At 33.7% G+C, this 18,135-nt stretch overlaps 2 protein-coding genes across 3 annotated transcripts; one reads left to right on the plus strand and one right to left on the minus strand.

Moving 5' to 3' along the window:
* Positions 1 to 501: 501 nt before the first annotated feature.
* Positions 502 to 4,425, minus strand: LOC130899548 (zinc finger protein OZF-like). 2 transcript variants are annotated; one of them, XM_057809558.1, is made up of 3 exons: positions 3,863 to 4,419; positions 586 to 1,725; positions 502 to 534 (listed from the first exon to the last, which is right to left on the minus strand). In XM_057809558.1, exons 1-2 carry the CDS (start codon positions 4,317 to 4,319, stop codon positions 617 to 619), a joined length of 1,566 nt encoding a protein of 521 aa, XP_057665541.1. In that variant the 5' UTR covers positions 4,320 to 4,419; the 3' UTR covers positions 502 to 534; positions 586 to 616. The 2 variants fall into 2 exon arrangements, with proteins under 2 accessions (XP_057665541.1, XP_057665540.1); XM_057809557.1 differs by having other exon boundaries at positions 502 to 1,725; positions 3,863 to 4,425.
* A 194-nt stretch (positions 4,426 to 4,619) lies between these two features.
* LOC130899369 (zinc finger protein 888-like) lies at positions 4,620 to 13,015 on the plus strand. The gene is made up of 2 exons (XM_057809275.1): positions 4,620 to 5,169; positions 9,906 to 13,015. The coding sequence occupies exons 1-2, from the start codon at positions 4,776 to 4,778 to the stop codon at positions 11,411 to 11,413; spliced, it is 1,902 nt and encodes a 633-aa protein (XP_057665258.1). The 5' UTR covers positions 4,620 to 4,775; the 3' UTR covers positions 11,414 to 13,015.
* Positions 13,016 to 18,135: the final 5,120 nt, after the last annotated feature.

The raw sequence follows: 18,135 nt of genomic DNA on the forward strand, positions 1-18,135 counted from the left end.
AGGGGTTCGAGGTTGCCCAGGATAGAAAGAATTGGCAGTCGATTGTTGAGAGCGCCCTGGTACTCAAAGGACTGTAGCGCCGACTAAAGAAAAATGAAACACTGACTATTAGTAAATAATTGGTATTGTTGACACAGTTTCATAGTGGTACAATAATTTATAAATTTATCGAAAATGTTGAATAATATGGAATGGAATAAAATCTTGAATGTTTTTTTGATACAAAAATTGAATCTAGCAGCATATTTTTCGTTTGTCAACGATAGCGCTCTCTGAAACACCATCTAGTGATCAACAACATTACATATTTGAATGTGATGGGCGCTTCGGATATCAGACCTTGAATTGGAGCATCGGCGGAGGTAAGTTTATCTATCAGTATACAGAAAACATAATCTCTATCTCATTCTGATGTACTGTTCTTCATAAATCAGATTAAGCTCACCCCCTTCTAGGAATTTATATTTAGAGGCTACGAATGGTCTATAAAAAAATGTAGACTGATTACTAATAAGTATATTCCATAAAAAGTTCCTAAAATAAAGATATTACCATGAGTTTTTTTCCTTAAATATACCATTTTACCTTCAGTTCCCCTATATATTATTGAATAAATTCATTTAAAAGTTAAATTTTCTGTAATAAAATGATCGAAAGGATATTCGGACATAGTTAAAGAGGGGTGTACGAGATTGTTGTGTTTTCTTAAAGTAATTTTCGCGGCATACCCGGTATTACACAATTCGCACTTGTATCTCTTTTCTTTAGTGTGTGTTCGGTTGTGTGAAGTCAAACTTCCGCGTCGTGTGAAATCTTTAAAGCAAATTTCGCATTTGAACGGCTTCGCAGTCTCGTGATGCGATTTTATATGTTGATTTAAGGTCGGTTTAACTTTGAAACATTTAGAACAAAATTTGCATTCGAACGGTCTTTCCCCGGTGTGGACTCTAATGTGAATTTTCAAGTTATGTTTCGCTTTGAATTCTTTATGACAAGTTTCGCATTTGAAAGGTTTTTCTCCTGTATGATTGAGCATGTGTAATTTCAGATTATCTCGTTTTTTGAAAGCCCTGAGACAAATGTCGCATTTGTAAGGTTGTATGCCTGTATGGACGAGACTGTGTCGTCGTAGTTCGTGTTTTCGGGAAAAAGCTTTCGAACAAACGTCGCAAAGGTACGGTTTTTCACCAGTATGGATTCTTCGGTGGTCTATCAAACTTGCTTTTTGCGAAAATCGTTTCAAACAAAATTCGCATTCGAATTTTTTCTCTTTCGCATGGGTCTTCAAATGGTATTTTAAATATTGATTCTTAGCGAAAGATCTTGAACAAAGATAACAATGGTATGGTTTTTCACCGGTATGCATAATGACGTGGCCCTTCAAATAAGACCTATGTCCAAAACGTTTTGGGCAGAATGCACATTTGTAAGGTTTAATACCAAGATGTTTGAACAGTATGTGATATTTCAAACTGTATTTTCCTTTAAACGTACTAGGACACAAGGCACATTTGAACAAATTTCCTTTTGGTTCTTTTAGACCATTCACATGTTCTTCAGTTGATTTCCTGCGGTGGAATTTCTTAAAATTTATTATATGTACAAAATAATGTTGTAAGAATTCGATTTTGCTCATAAAGTATTTTCCGCAGAACGAGCAGGATACAAGTCCTATCTTAAAGTGAAGGGTGAGGTGACGATTTGTAGTTTTAGATGAACCAAAATCTACAAAAAAAAAAGAAACTCATAATTGAAATTACTCATATATATATATATATATATATATATATATATATATATATATATATATATATATATATATATATATATATATATATCAATATTGAAAGCTGGGAGTTCTTCATTGAAAAATTTATTGGCATTACCCCTATTCCAAGCCATCTAAATGACATTCAAGCCCGCTTTATCATTGGTACCATCAAATCAAACAACTCCGCTGCCAAAGACACTCTCTAACGTCAATAGACAGCTCATAGCCTCAAAGCCCAAGAGGAAACTCCCTTATCCGCCCCTTCAGCTGCTAGCAACAGCATACGAAGACCTCCCTGAGAATTACCTTAATTCCCATAGTCATTAAATGAAACCTGGTGCACCAGTTCACTAGCTAAATGACCGACGATTGATAATAATGCAGACCACCCGCACCCCCAATTACCAGCTTTCTTATTAAATAATAAACAAAAGAATTGAAAAAAAACCTACAAAAAGCAAACAACATCCCTAAACCTATAAAGAACCGTTTTTTAGGCTGTAAGTTTCCTCATTTTTCTTCAAATCCAGCTTGGTCGTCCTTTTTCTGCCTGATGAAGTGCAATCCAAACCAATCCTCACAACCCCAGCCCTGCAGAGGAGCAGGGTCAGGGTCAATTCGAATTAATCCTTTTCCCACCCAAAATATATCCAACGAATCTCTCTCATTTTCTCTCAGAGTGTTCAAACGACCATTCTAAGTAAGTAGTTAAAAGACAAGACCTATCCGAAGGGTCTACACTCTCCCAGAGGCGATAGAAGGTCAAATGCACTGATAGAGCATTGCATGTAAATGCATTTAAGATAGTATGTCTGGCAGGCACTTTCTATAATAATAATAATGAACCGAAAATATCTTTATTTATCCATTCAAATAAGCTGCAAAACAGACTTTAAGGTCTTTAAATGCTAAACATTTTACTATGTATTGTGTGAGTAGACCATACAACTACAAGAATTGCTACTTATATTCTCCCTAGCAAATATAAAGAAGCATTAATTAGGGCTATCATATTAAATTTTTCAAAAATAGATTAATATCTCTGATTCTGATCAAATTTTAAACAAAGTGGTTTTTTTATAGGAGAATATCAGTTTTTTGAAAAAAAAAAAAATTTGGATGGAACTACAATACTTTACAACCAATTACTGTGTACTGAAGAAAACTTTAATGTGTCTGCACTAAGATGTTAGACTGGTCTGTTATAGCCTGGATCACGCAATCTCACTTTTTAGTGTACTTATAGCCATGAGCGAGAATGATGTACCAGTGTCTATTGCATAACGCATCATTATTTGTTTTTTGGATGGAAACGTAAAACAAATTAGGTTAGTAAACACTGGAACAGTCCCAATTTGTCGGCATGCTATTATTATTTATTAGGTTCATTGAAAGAGGAACTTAAAGGATTGCAATCCAATGTAAATGGTTACATGACAAGCAAAGAGATTTTCACAAAGAAGCTTCTGGAGAGATTAGGTTAGGAAGAGTAGGAATAGTGTGTAGAGTATGTCTGAGACTATCTAGCAAAACTGTAACAAACTTCAGCTCTGTAACTTGATAATAAAATTTTTTAAAGCAAAATTCCTGTTTAATTTGAGCCACCCTCATAATTCCTATTTTTTTGCATTATAATTATCAAAAAAGAATAGAAACATTATTTTCTCATTATATTTTTAGGAATTAATAATTAATCTCGATTCTTTGGAAAGAATAAAAATCATTTTTGATTATACTAAACCAATTAAAATTCTTTTCAACTCTTGTAAATGAATTGTAGACATTTATGCAAGATGGTTTAGATATCAATCCTTTCAAATTTTGTGCCACTTTCTCAGCCAAAGTAGAAGTCCATGTACCCATATGGTCTAAAATTGAGTGTGACCAATTTTCAAATGATAGAAATGACAGGAATAATAAATATAGTGAGTTTAAGAAACAATATTTCATGTATGAAGTAAAAACTGTATTTAGGGCTTTTTTGAATCCAAGAAAACAAATTCAATATTTAGAATTAAAAATTATTGGGGATCTTATTGAGAAATGCATGTTATTAATTCAGTTTCCAAATAATTATAAATATGAACTCACATTTTCTGCATACCAAACAAGGATATTTCTTCTTTATTTTAGAAACTTTTTTGTTCGTTTTTTTGTATTCTTTAAAACGTTTTATTCGTGTTTTTTTACTGCTGCATGGTTGATCCAAGTAATTCAAAATATTTTCTTCATATTTAAGATGTGATACATTAAATTCTTGGGTTAAAAGTTCTACTTTTGGTTTAATATCAATTTCTTCTTTGATTTGTGTAAGATCTTTCGGATGTACATACATATCTTCAGCTCTAGCTACATTGGTATAATTTCTTTGATCAATATATACATCGATGCCTTCAACTTCTGATTTAATGTTTGTTATTTTTAAAAGTAAAGGCTGAACTTCGGTTTGGCAGTTCGTTTGGCCTTCCGAAAATTCATCAACTACTTCTTGTTTAATTAAAACGTTATCTAAATTGACGGGATACATTTTTTCTTTGTCTGTTTCCATTAAAAATAGTAAATACTAAAGTATAATATAATTCAATTAAAATGTTAAAAAATATAAATAAAAACAGGTTTACTATATGTCAAAACAAATATACAATAGTTATGACAGTTAACCATAGAGATGTAATCTAATTTTATATTCTGTGTTTGGACACTGTGAAGAATATGTCACTGCAGTTTCAAAAAAATATTAGCTGAAAATAAGCATAATATATTTTTTTTTCGAAAACTGGTGCTTCAAAAACAGCACAGTATTTTCACGTAACTTAAATAATTTGTGACTAACAACGATAATTTTTGGGTTTATTATTAGGGTTAATCGCATGCGCAGCTCTTCTAGATCAAAGAGCAAAAGAATGAACGTGACAACGCCAGTCATTTTTTGTAATATCTCATTTTATATTGTTGATGTTTCTATTTATTTATTATGTTTATTATTGAATTAGATGCTTGAAGTATGGAAGCGAAAAAAGAAAATAATGACAATTCTTGTTCAGGGAAGATTGAAATAATAGAAAATAAATTTCCCATTTCATTAGAAGAATGTATTAATCGGGAATCTAAAAAGTGGACACCGGTCGAAATAATAAATAAAACAAAATATGAAGAATCTAATCCAATTTTCGGAACATCTCCTGTTAATGGCGTTGAGAATAATTTTTTTCATATACATTCTACCAATTATCCGAAAAAAGATGTAGACCCAAAAGTATGTGAAAATTCGCTTTTAACAGAAGCTGACAATTCGATTTCTCCTTGTAGTAACAACTTAGCACAAATTGTGGAAATGGAAACTACGAAAAATGGAATTAAAAACAAAAAACATTATCCTTGTCCCATATGTGGAAAAAGTAAGTGTGATTTTACTTTATATTTCCTCACATTATTCATTTTTAAAAATCGATAATCATAAGTATAAAAGTGTTCTTACTCAGTCTCTAAAACTAAATACCCAAAGTGGAAATATAAATTTTTTCTTTTAACTAGAGTTCTTATTTTTTATTTCATACATGGATTTGCAGTTTTATTAAGTGTGAGGTATAGTGTAAACAAAGGATTTTTGAATTAAAACAATGTGACACGGTAAAAAAATGTGCAAAATTGGATTTTTTTCTAAGTTCATATTATGAAAAAATTACTTTTTTCAAAATTAAATAAAAAATTTATTTATTTGAAGCCCATTTGCTTTTCCTTTAAAGGAAAAATGAGAGAGGTGATGAGTATTCAATAAATAATAAATAAATATAAAAATAAATAAATTCAATAAATTTTCTTCAATCAAAATCTAGGCTGAATGTTTGTAAGAAACTGTTATAAACCATACTCTGGCTTATTTCTTTGGTAAAAAAAAAGATTCCAGACGTGCATGTAAAAATTTTGATTTTTTTCTAATAATGTGAAATTCCTGAAATTTTCTACACAACGGTAACAGGTAGGGAGCAGTACGTACACCCACCTCAAGATAGTTTTTAATCAAAATATTCTGTATCATAGCATATTTGAAAGTAAATTTTAGTCTATACAATTAAAAACTTCTTAATCTTAACATTGGCAGTACTGTACCGGGTGGGCAACAGGGTGCAGACAGGAAAAAAATTTTTCGAATTTTAATTCCATCACTAAGGGGGGCGTGTATGAAAATATGAAATTAAAAAAACAATGTTCTTTAAAATTTACCAAATTAAGTGGCACTTTACATACAATAATGGAATTCTTCAACAAATCTGCGCATTTTTCTTTTTATAATTTGTAATTTAATTCTTCAGATAAGAGGTAGGGTAGAGTGGGACCTTGTTATGAAAAAATGCCTGTAAGTCCGGTTCTGCTTAGCCGATTTTTATAAACTTGATGTTGTTCTAAAGAGCTTTTGTCCAGCAATACAAAGTATATAAATTCTAAGCAATTTAATCAGCAACGTGAATGATAGGGGGCAGTGTTTACTATATTTTAGATATTGTGTAGGTGTGTTATAAGTAAATTAAATTAACATTAAAATAGTGGAAGCTGCATGCCCTCAGATATCTTAAGACGTGTAAATGGCGAGAAATTTTCTTTAAACGTCTATTAGAATGGTTCACTCAAATAGAAATTGAAAATTTATTCTGGATGGGAAGTTCTCACATTGGTCTACCCATCAAGTCCGTGCTGGGTACGTCCAAAGGACGTTGGACCGGAGTGACTGGGGCGCTAGCCATATAGTCAAGCACCGCGTGTTGTTTGCTCAGAAAGAGATAGAAAGTAGGCTTATTGGTTGTTCTTCATTTCCAGTTTTGAGCCCCTTATATCCACGCATAAAAGTTAATGAAAATTAAAAAATGATAACTTGAAAAACCTTGCATTTGCAGATTACTACTAGTTTTTGGCTAATACTAACATAAAAAGCTTTAGAACAAAAATTTTAGAACTCAAAACCCAAAGTCCGTTTTTTAAAGCTTTTGGTGTATGGTAAACATCGTGTCTGGTTTTTTTTTATCATAGGAAGAGTGTGGGATGTGAAATAACTATAGACAATGTCCAAGGCATTTTCTGGCAATTTTGCCTTCATTTTATCAAATCTTCTAGGGTCGAAGACAGCCAAGTCCCAATACAGCAATTGGCAAAACAGGCAAAAACCAATTAAAAACATTTATACTAAAAGTATCATCAGGTGATGATAAAACTCTTTTTTGATTTTGAAATTAGGTTTAATCAACAAATCTTTTAGATCATCGAATTTTGAGGACGCTTCAACCTTTTCATTGAATTTATTAACGAACGTCTTTGCTGCTCCTAGTGTTTCATTAAACCTATCTTGAAGGTATTTCATTCTTACTATTGCTAACTCTATTAGTCTCCAGTTGGGGTGGGCAAAATAATCGATTAATCGGCTGATCGATTAATCGATATTTATTTTTAAAAATAATCGGTAATCGATTAATCGAAAATAATCAAATAATCGAAAAATATAGATTAATGGATGTGGACCACATGCTGTGAGGATTTGGTTTTATAAAATACAATGGTTCTTGCCTATTTTCATTTTCAAAAATGCATAATGGTTTTGGTACAGTTAAATTGAATTTAAAAGTGTTTCTAAGTGGCTTTATTACAAAGTAAAACACTGAAATAGTTATTTGTATGCTTAGGCCGCCAAATACCTTTTTAACGTACCGAAAGTACAGTTTTCGCCGAGACCCCACTTGCGGCCGAGGCAAGATAATCTTGAGGTCGTTAAAAAGTTTCGCGGCTATGGCATACTACTATTTTTTGTACAATCGTTAAAATAATCAATTTAACGATTAAAAAAATTATTTCTGAATAATTATTTCAACATAATTCAATATCAGAATCTTACTTCCAAATATCTTTTGTAGGTTCATTATTTGATTTGTTTTTATTGGGAATCAAACCATAATGTCTTCTGTATGTTCCTAGTAGTATATTCGCTCTTTATTTTGTTTTTTGTAGGAATCAAACCTCAATCGTTCTTTTAAAGCTTTATTTCCGATTTTAGAATAATCGAAAATTGATTATTTTCGATTAATCGACTATTTCCGATTTATCGATTATTTTATATAATCGATAATCGATTATATTTTTGATAATTGCCCAGCCCTAGTCTCCAGGTTTAAGTAAAGTCAAGGTTTTTCGTCTGGAGATAGTCTAATAACGGTGTATTTACTTTGAATATCTGCAGAAAATACATTTCAATAACTATTATCTCAATGTCTAGGAATTTAGTAAATAGTCCTGTAGCGTTGCTCCTAACTGTAAGTTTGAGCTCATCTGATGAAGGAATTTATTGTAAGGGTGCAATTAGTTCACAGAATACATGTTTGGGAATGGTCAAGAGTGCTTGAAGTCCAATTGTCAATTTTGCCAAATATTTTTACGATGGAATCATTTATACTTCGCTTACGACCTGCGCCAATCGCGCACAGGTGGAACTTCATGCAGAAAATATAAATTTAATTTATGAAGAACGGCAATAAAGTTTTCTTGTTGTTTTCTTTATTTTAAGAGTCAAAAATAATGCATTAGATAGCATGAGTGCATACGAGGGCCATTTTTTTTTTCAACCTCCGATAGGCTATAAATAAAAGACAAGTTCATATAAAACAATAATTTCATTACCAAAAGATTGGTACACTTACAGTTACTTTTCGACATAATCGCCGAGGAGATTGAGACATTTGTCATATATGTGGACAAGCTTTTCAATACCCTCTCAAAGAAAGTTGCCGCCAATCAACAGACTTTGAAACTTCTGGAAATACTGTAGACAAAGCAGTAACGGTGAATCTGCGGTTTTCTTTTTGTCAATTCGTTGAACCAGGTCATCTGAAACGACAGATTCGCGTCCTTAGCCCCCCCTTCATCAAGCACATCATTACGGCAATCTTTAAACATTCGACACCATTCACGCACAACACCATCACTTATGAAGTTTTTCCCATATACACGACTCATTATCCGATGGATTTCTGCAGCACTATGGCCTTCCGCCTGTAGAAAATGAATCACACATTCGCAATTCACACTTGGCGGGAGCATCAATAATTGCGGACATGTTTACGTGGCTGTAGCACATCGCCGACTGACGCCTGAATGTCAACCACGGCGGAGTGTGTAGTGCGAGAGTTTCGAGGGCGTCTACAGCGCATGCCATTTTACCTTTAAGCCGATGGCGCACGGTGATTTGTCTTCCTGTCACCCGAGCTAGCATGAGCTTGCTACCTGCAGTAATTTCAACTGTTCTCATATTACTAACAATGGGAACAAATTATTAAATAAACCATGTAATCTAATAATTAACAACTCAGATAACTAATTACGTAATTAGTTTCATCTAATTCCGCTATCAAATGTGACACTTTTAAGTTACCCTTGACATTAGGAAACGTCACATTTTTCATAATCTTCATATATCACATCTTCAAACTGTAAGTGCACCGAATTTGGTGCGCCCAAGTAACGAATTAATTGATCCCGAAAAGATTTCATTTGCAATCTTTTTGTTTTGGGTTTTCTATAAAATTAGCATTTAAGAGCTTATAGTCCACTCAAATTAGACATTTTCCCCACAGCAACGAGATCAGTCAATTCCCTATTTTGCGAGAAAACTATGCGTCCCAGCGAAAAATTTAACCCAGATGAGTTGTAAATAATTAAATTTATTCCAACTTTGACATTGAACATTTTGTCGTACGTTGCATAGTTGAGTCGCTAGAGGGCGTGCAGAAGATTTCAAAACTCATTTTTTGTATTTTCTGGAAAACTATGCTTTTCAGGGGAAAATAGAACATGACAAAGTTGTAGTACACAAAATTCCCCACAACTTTTTTCTGAATAACGGATATTTTCACTGCTAGGGCCGTGGAAATTTTATAAAAATCAGTTTTTCCGATTTTCCGGGAAAATTATGCGTCCTAAGGAAAAAAGTTAAATGGCAGCCTTATATAGCATAAGATTTCGCAGAACTTTTGTCTGAAACATTTTTTCCAGTTCTACCCGAAATGTAACGATTGTATTTGAGGGCAAAAATTTTATAGTGTACATTTAGTCGACATTATAGCTGCCGCATCTGCAACTTTTACTTTATTTTTAGATTTCGCAAGGTCGAATTCAAGAAAAAAACACCTCGGTCTACATTTCCTCAATAGATCAGTAGTATGTTCGTTTTGTGGTCGAATATTTATCCAACAAAAACATTATTTGATACACAATTTTGTCCACGCCGTGAAAAAGAAGACAACAAAATGGCCGACGGTCGAATACGTGAACAAATCGATGCCAGACGATAGTATATCGATTAAAACCGAGACAATAAAACCAGCGTTCGAATTCGATTGTGATATATGCGGAGAACGTTTCGATACCGAAGATCGTCTTCAAAACCATTTAAAAACCCATCCGATCTTATTTAACTGTGATATATGCTCTAAATCTTTCAGCAGAAAATCCTCCCTCACTCAACACAAACTTATCCACTTCGGCCCACAGTTTTACTGCGAAATTTGTTCCAAACCTTTCAAAAGTAAATCGAATCGTAACCGACATCTATTGACACACTCGCAAACTCGTAATTTATTTTTCAAATGCACCGCGTGCGTACAAAAATTCAATAAATCCACAAGTTTCGTAAACCATTGGATAACGCACCAAGAAAAAGCGAAGCTGCAATGTAAATTGTGTAATAAGACGTTCAACAAAACCAGAGACATTTTCGAACATTGCAAAAATCATTTTTATATTAAAAATCGATTGCAATGCGAAATTTGCCCTACGTGGTTTATACAGAAGAAACAACATCAGAATCATTTGAAAATGCACGCGCAAGGCGTACCGCCCGGTATATGCTGCACTTACTGTTTGGAAAATTATACAAATGACGACGAGCTCTCCAAACATACCGAAATACACGAAAAACCGTTCCAGTGCGGTATTTGTTTACTATTATTCAAAGAATACAGTCAACTATGTCAACATATTGAAAAACACACCGACAAACACACAAATATAAATTGCCCTTTTTGTACCGCCACTTTCCATACCGATTACCTCGCCGATCACATAGAAAACAAACATTCGGATATGAAGGAAGGCGGTACGAAAAAATCCTTCACCTGCAGCTATTGTTCGATGTTTTTTACCACGGAATCCGATCTGAAGAACCATCTGGCGGAGGGTAGTCGAAAGACGTGTTGTAAAATTTGTTCGATCGACATTTGCAGTTTGGAAAATTTGATAAAACATATACGGGAGACGCACATCGGCGCGAAAAATCCGTTCGCTTGCGTGATATGTACTAGAGAATACGCCGATAAAGACGGTTTAGTTAATCACCTTCTTTCCGAACAAGGTAACGATCTATTGGATTATTTCAAACAATGCGAAATATGTCATTGGAATTTTTTCGACGAAGGCGATTTTACGACGCATTGGAAACAATATCATCAATCGGTTATTTCAGATTTCAACAATTATAAAGATATTACAGATTCGAATATAATTGTCAAAGAAGAAGATTTCAAAGACGAGTTCGATATTATTTACCAAGCGTTAGAAATTAAAGAAGATAAAGTAGAATATAGTGGATACTTCGATCTCTGTTGATTTTCTTATCAAATACTGAATTTCTAAAAAAAAAATATAAACTCGTGGACATAAATAACGCACCACCCTTTATTTCAATATCAAAACCAGAAGAAAAAAAGAATTTTCTATCACAAAAAGTTAAAGTATCTTAACACGTCGACTGCCACGGCAAGGTCAGAATTCCATTTAAAATGACAATTTGATTTAATTACATTATTACATTAATAACAACTCAAATTCTAGTGCATAGTTATTATAAAAAGCATAAAAATAGTTAAACAATCAAAATTCAATAGTTAAGTGAACGTGAAGCTGAAAGAATAGTCGAGTTAGTTGGACAGGAACAAAGTTATCGTGAAGTGGCAAATCTGTTTGGCCTACACCACACAACCATTGGCAGATTGATGTAAAGATTTCGAGAAACCGGTTCACATTCTAGGAGGCCTGGACAAGGAGGTCCTTTAGTTTTAACTCCTCGGGATGACCGTTTTTTGCAATTAAATTCATTAAGAAATCGATTAAAGGCAAGTGTCGAGCTCAACAGCCTTTTAGGAGAAGTCCGAAATGTAAATATCTCCGATAGATCAATAAGACGACATCTTCAGAATGCTGGTCTACACAACAGAAGAGCTCTCCAGGCACCTTTGATAACCAGACAGGATCATGTTGCTAGACTAAGATTTGCAAGGCAACATTTAGATTGGAATTTAGAAAATTGGTGCCAAATTTAAATATTTACTGATGAGATAAGAATCAGTCTAAGAGGTCCAGAATCAATTTCGAAGACTTCGAGGAGAAAGATTTGTGAAGTCTTGTATCATTCGCAGGGAGCCGTTTCAAGAATTAGTGTCTCTTTCTAGATCTGCGCTTAACGCAGCAGATAAATAACTGACTTTCTTGAAACTCACGTCGTTCCGTATTGGCCATTTATTGATGATGATTTTTGCTTAATGCATCATAATGCTAGACCACACGTTGCGGCAGATGTTCTGAATTACCTAAACGAAGTAGGAATTCATACCCTGGACTGGCCACCAAGAAGTCCAGATATGAATCCTATCGAGCATCTCTGCGACATTTTAAAACGCCGCATTCGTCGTCGAAATCCATCTCCTCAAAATTTAAATGAGCTTGAGCAAGCGGCATTAGAGGAATGTGAGAACATACCACAAGAAGTGATACAGCACCTAATTGAAAGCATACCCAGGAGAATGTTAACAACAATTACATCCAGAGGCGGAAATACACGCTACTAGCGTTTTAAAAAAAGGAACATGATTGTTTAAAATGCAAGTTTTATTTTTAATATTAATAATATTATTTAATATTGGTTTTATTGCAATGTTTTTATTTTTATTTTTTTACTCATCAAAAATCGGGGTGCTGCGTAATTTTTGACCACGAGTGTATATATAGAGCGTTTTAATGAAAGGTGACTATTACACTCCAGTATTTATGGTGATATTTATACTGAACACACTGTTTACATCAACACTACACTGACGCGCGTTTCGATAACCAAGTTATCGTCTTCAGAGACTAAAGATAAATAGTTTATCGAAACGAACGTCAGACAGTGAAATTGTGAATTGTGAAAAATATATTTATTTTTCAACGTAATCTCTTTTTAGCTCCATACATTTTCCCCAGCTATGTTCATTAAGTTCTATACCTAAAATAGCCATTAACTGCCGACATCAACTCTTCATTGTTGGAAAATATTTGACCACCGAGCCATTTTTTTCAAGTCTAGGAACAGAAAATAAAGCGAAGGGGCTAAATCTGGCGAATAGGGTGGATGAGGTGTATTGACTTGATAAAATGAGACTTTCTTCTTAGCCAAATGCGTCGGTTATTGCTTGATTTCCTCGCTCAAACGTCGCAATAAGTTCGCATAATATTCGCCGTTGACAGTTTTTCCTTTTTCAAGATAGTAAATGAAAATTATTCAACGCGCATCCCGAAAAACCGAGCCAATTCTCCCGTTTCAGATCATTGTTTTGATTGTTCTTTTGTTTCGGGTGCGAAGTGATGGATTCATGGTTATGAAACGGCTCAAGAATTCGGCTGTATTTCTATGAAACATTACCAAACACTCGATGGAAACATCTTCAGGACGCTGTTTTCGTTTCATTGCGATCAAACGCGGCACCCATCTTGCGCACAGCTTTCTCATGTCAAATTTTCAGTTAATATGCGATGTACCGCATTTCTTAAAATACCTACTATATCTGCTATCACGCGCATTTTCAGTCGACGATCATCCAGTACCGCTTTGTGGATTTTCTTCAACATTTCTGGGTCGTTACCTCATTTGGTCCACCACTGCGATGCTGGTCTTCGCAGGTCGTACGGCCTCGTTTAAACTCTGCTACCCAATATTTTACTGTTGATAAAGAAGAAAACGTCTCGCCTAGAGTAGAATCTAGTTCAGGCTTCATATTGGTTGGACTAAGACCTTTCGAATAAAAGTATTGTATCACATAACGATGACCAATTTTTACCATGTTTACAAATTCACTGAAAACGTTAACTATTGATGGTTGCCAAACAAATATGGCATCTTCAAACTTGAAGTATATGCCGTATAGATTGTGTACTTTCTACTACAGTGGTACTTTTCAAACAACTACCGCCATCTCTAGGTCAGGCCAGGTACTTCTGGGACCATTCTCATATTTAAATTGAGATGTCTTCACAGCCTAACGTAACGAGTCATTCACGATGTAGTCAAGGATATAAAAAAAATTAACAATCTTCCAATACAATAAGTAGAAAACGAATTAGATGAGTAAGGTAAAATCCTGAAATTATAACTACAGCTACGCTTTGAAAAATCAAATAGGGATATGGAAATGAGATATAACACTGACAAAAAGTACTCTAGAGGGGCCTAAAATGCATAATTTTTGTTTAATATCTAAATTTTCCGGGTGAGTGCCCCTCGTAATAGAACCTCCGCGCTAGCTAGCGCCGCCACTACCCTTATTTATAATTCCCGATATGTTTTATCTAGACGTTTGCATAAATAAAATTTTATTCACTCTACTTGCATTCTAATTCTCTGCTGAGTTAGAACCAGTGCGGATTTTAAGAGAAGTATGGAACAAAGTTAGCCACCATAGTCAAAGATTAAAATGTATAACTTTGGAAAATAAAATAAGTGTATTTCAAAGAATTTTTGACGTCTCGCAAGGAAAGGGGATGAAAACAATTTTTTTTTCTGAAATTCGTTAGCTATTTAGGTAAATATGGGTCGGGAATTCAAGCACGAGAAGGTAGCAGTAGAATTATAAGTATTTAACGATTTCCAAATAAATAATTTTTTTCACCCACTTCCTGCGAGCCGAAAAAAATCTTTTTAGGTACCATCATCTGTGATATAGGAAATATTTGAAGCCAATCGGTGGATTCCCCTTTTTGGAACTCCAGCCGTACTTTGTAATCTACCCATACTTCAAATGGTTTTTCATTAAATCTATTCACTGCTCTCAAATAAAGCGGTAACTCATCTCAACCTAATCAATTCTTCTGGACTAATTTATGGTGATTACTCCATAGATTATAATCTGATAACTGAATTGTCAGAGCTAGGCCAGCAGATCTTCAAAATGAAGGCTTTTGATTCTTGCAATGTCTAATGATGTTCGATAGCACCCATCTCGGTAAGAGTGCATTTATGAACCTTTCTATTTGAGGTATCTTCAATCATTAGCTCTTTCATTAATGATATCATGCATTGCATCAATTGAATGACCTTGCTCCTAGAGTAAAACTTATCTCGAAATACTTTCTTTGTTGCTGCTTCCAGTGGGCGCATTATGTTAAGAAGTGATGTTAATACTGTCAGCTCCATACCAGTTAACATTGATGGTGCTGTTTATCAAAATGACGTTAACAGTATGAAGAGTTATAAGAGGTAAATTATTAGCTACTTTATATGATTTTTACACATCTTTACTTGGGATTTGTGTGAGGTTGAAAACCACATTGGAATGCTCTGTGTAAAGGTCATATATTAAAAAAAATATATGCACGTTAATAATGACGTATTTGCTTTCTAATAGTATAATTAAACCGCTTCAACACTACGTTCGTTTTGTGTAATCTCGAACAGATTGGATCAGTTTCATTGACTGTTCATTATTTTTTTTTGTGCAATATAAAAAATAACAGATATTATAAATAAATATTTCTTTAAATATTATACTTAGTTTTAGTTTTTTATCCCTCAATTGATCCGATTGAAAATTTATGAGTGTTGGAAGTTGAGAATATTATATACAGTAGGTTAGTAAGACGTCGCGGTGCTGAAAAAAATCGAAATGTGGTTGTTGATATTCACAAAATAATTAAACTTTCTGTTTTGGTAAATTTATCATTTATTTTCTTTAAATTTTCTCTTTTTAGACCTTTTCATATGTTTCTTGATGATTTATCTTGATTTTAGGTCTTTTTCGATAGAAAATCAATTCAACCTGGGTCTTTGCTGCATTAAACCCAAGCTGATTTCTTCTACCCCCAATTCAGAATGTTTTCAAGATCGTTATTGATGGTGTTTAAGGATTTGGGTGTTAACCGAGTTTATTGGGGTGGCTCATTTGAACGACGACATCAGTGTGATAAGACTCGAGTAGTCGGAGCGTTCATTTTCTACCTCTAGTGATTCTTTGTTTAATTAATGACTATCTGGTCTTTTGAATGATTTGTTTTTGCAATCATCTCCACAAGATAAATCTTTTGATTGACCTTCTGTTCAGTTGTGACATTTTTCAGAACCATTTTGGGATACCATCTTTTACATGTCCATATCTTCTATAAATTTGATGTATAGTGAAAGTATTTAAATTTATGTACACTCATCATTCTTTTTGTTAAAGATGATCTTATCTGACAAGATCCCTCATTCGTCGAAACTCTTACTTTTCCTTAAAAAGTAATTTATCTCCTTCTAAGTGGTTTCCTTGGACAACTTTGCACTGGGGGAATAGGTGTTCTTTGTTTTGGTACCAATATTTGAAGTTTTCAACTATGTACTTGTATAGCTTTTAACTGGTAGGTTAATCTCTTGGACATTTCTAATCTTTCCCACAAGATCAAGTCACATGTTGTGTAGAATGTCGTTTTGTTTAATTGTGACGTTTTTCAGAACCATTTTAGAACACATATTATGCTCATCCATGTCTTTTATAAATTTGATGTGCAGTGAAAATATTGAAATATCTGTACACTAATCATCCTTTTTGTTGATGATGGTCTTATCAGACAAGACCTTTCATTCGTCAACGTGACTGGAGGTATATAAGAAATATAATATTTCATGCACCAAAACTCTTACTTTCCCTTTAACAGCAATATTATCCCCTTCAAAATGGTTTCCTTGGACAACTATGCACCGGGGGAGTAGGTGTTTTTTCTCTTGGTACCAAACTAAAAGTTTTCAACTTGTATAGCTTGCAACTGGTAGGTCAATCTATTGGACGTTCTCTAGGGTTTAAAAATAAAGTCCTATTAAGACATGTTTCAATTTTATGAAAAGAAAAGTCATAAGGATCCTTGGATATTTCTAATCCTCCATACAAGATCAAACCACATGTCGTTCTGTTTAATTGTGACGTTTTTCGGAAACATTTTGGACACAAATTTTGCTCATCCATGTCTTTTACAAATTTGATGTACAGTGAAAGTATTTAAATTACTGTACATTCATCATACTTTTTGTTAAAGATATTCTTCGCTGACAAGACCTCTCATTTTTCAACGTGGCAGGAAGTGTGTGAAGAATATAATATTTCATGCACTAAAATTGTTACTTTTCCTTAAACAGCAATATTATCCCCTTCAAAATGGTTTCCCCCAGCTATGCACCGGGGGAGTAGGTGCTTTTTCTCTTGGTACCAATACTGGAAGTTTTCAACTTTTATAGCTTTCAACTGGTAGGTCGAATCTTTTGGATTTTCTCTAGGGTTCCAAAATAAAATCCTTTTACTATAGGATTTAATTTCATGAAAAAAAAAAGTTACAAGCATCGTTGGATATTTGTAATCTTCCTCACAGAATCTTTTCCAAATCGAATTATTCAATGTATTTTGAATTTTTGTTCACTTATCTTCCCTTATGTTGAAGATTTTTTGATAACAAAAGTTTCCTCGCGTTATACGAGATGTGTGACGAAAATAATAACTTTTTATCTACCAAAACTTTTGTTTTTCCTTAAACAGCAACGTTATCGCAAAGCAATTTTCTTGGATAGCTATACACTGGCAGAGTAGTAGCACTATTTGCAGCAGTTCTGTAAGTCTTCAACTGGTTGGTGAATATTTTCAATATTCCTCAGGGTTCCAAAATAACAATTTCTTAAGACATGTTCCTATTTTGTGGAAAGGAAAGTCATAGATTCTTCTCCTTAAGATCTTAGATTCTTCTTCTGTTTAGATGTGACGTTTTTTTGGCAGCATTTTGACACAAATCAAATCGAACGGTTTGTTATACAGTAAAGTTCAAATTTCTGTTCACTCATCACATTTTTTGTTAAAACATTCTTATATTACAAGGGTCCTCACTAGTTCAACGTTTTCATCAGTCTTTGAAGTTGAGTATATTCTCGAGCAATTTTTCGATCTTCTAAAAACGGATCCACCAAGTTTAACAGAAAAATTGGTCACGTAAAATTTTTGTAACACTGATGACACTGTCAAAAATAATACCCAGTTACCCAGAAAGTCTAAGAGGTACAAAAA

This window comes from Diorhabda carinulata, chromosome 11 (assembly GCF_026250575.1).
Source record: "Diorhabda carinulata isolate Delta chromosome 11, icDioCari1.1, whole genome shotgun sequence".
In the NCBI taxonomy this organism is placed as follows: domain Eukaryota; kingdom Metazoa; phylum Arthropoda; class Insecta; order Coleoptera; family Chrysomelidae; genus Diorhabda; species Diorhabda carinulata.

Excerpts from the sequence above, each read along its gene's own strand:
- LOC130899548 (XM_057809557.1), bottom strand. The coding sequence starts at position 4,319 with ATGGAAACAGACAAAGAAAAAATGTATCCCGTCAATTTAGATAACGTT. Across the intron at positions 1,726-3,862 it reads TTGTTTGGTATGCAGAAAAT|ATTTTGGTTCATCTAAAACT; the intron begins GTGAGTTCATAT and ends TTTTTTTTGTAG.
- LOC130899369 (XM_057809275.1), top strand. The coding sequence starts at position 4,776 with ATGGAAGCGAAAAAAGAAAATAATGACAATTCTTGTTCAGGGAAGATT. Across the intron at positions 5,170-9,905 it reads TTGTCCCATATGTGGAAAAA|ATTTCGCAAGGTCGAATTCA; the intron begins GTAAGTGTGATT and ends CTTTATTTTTAG.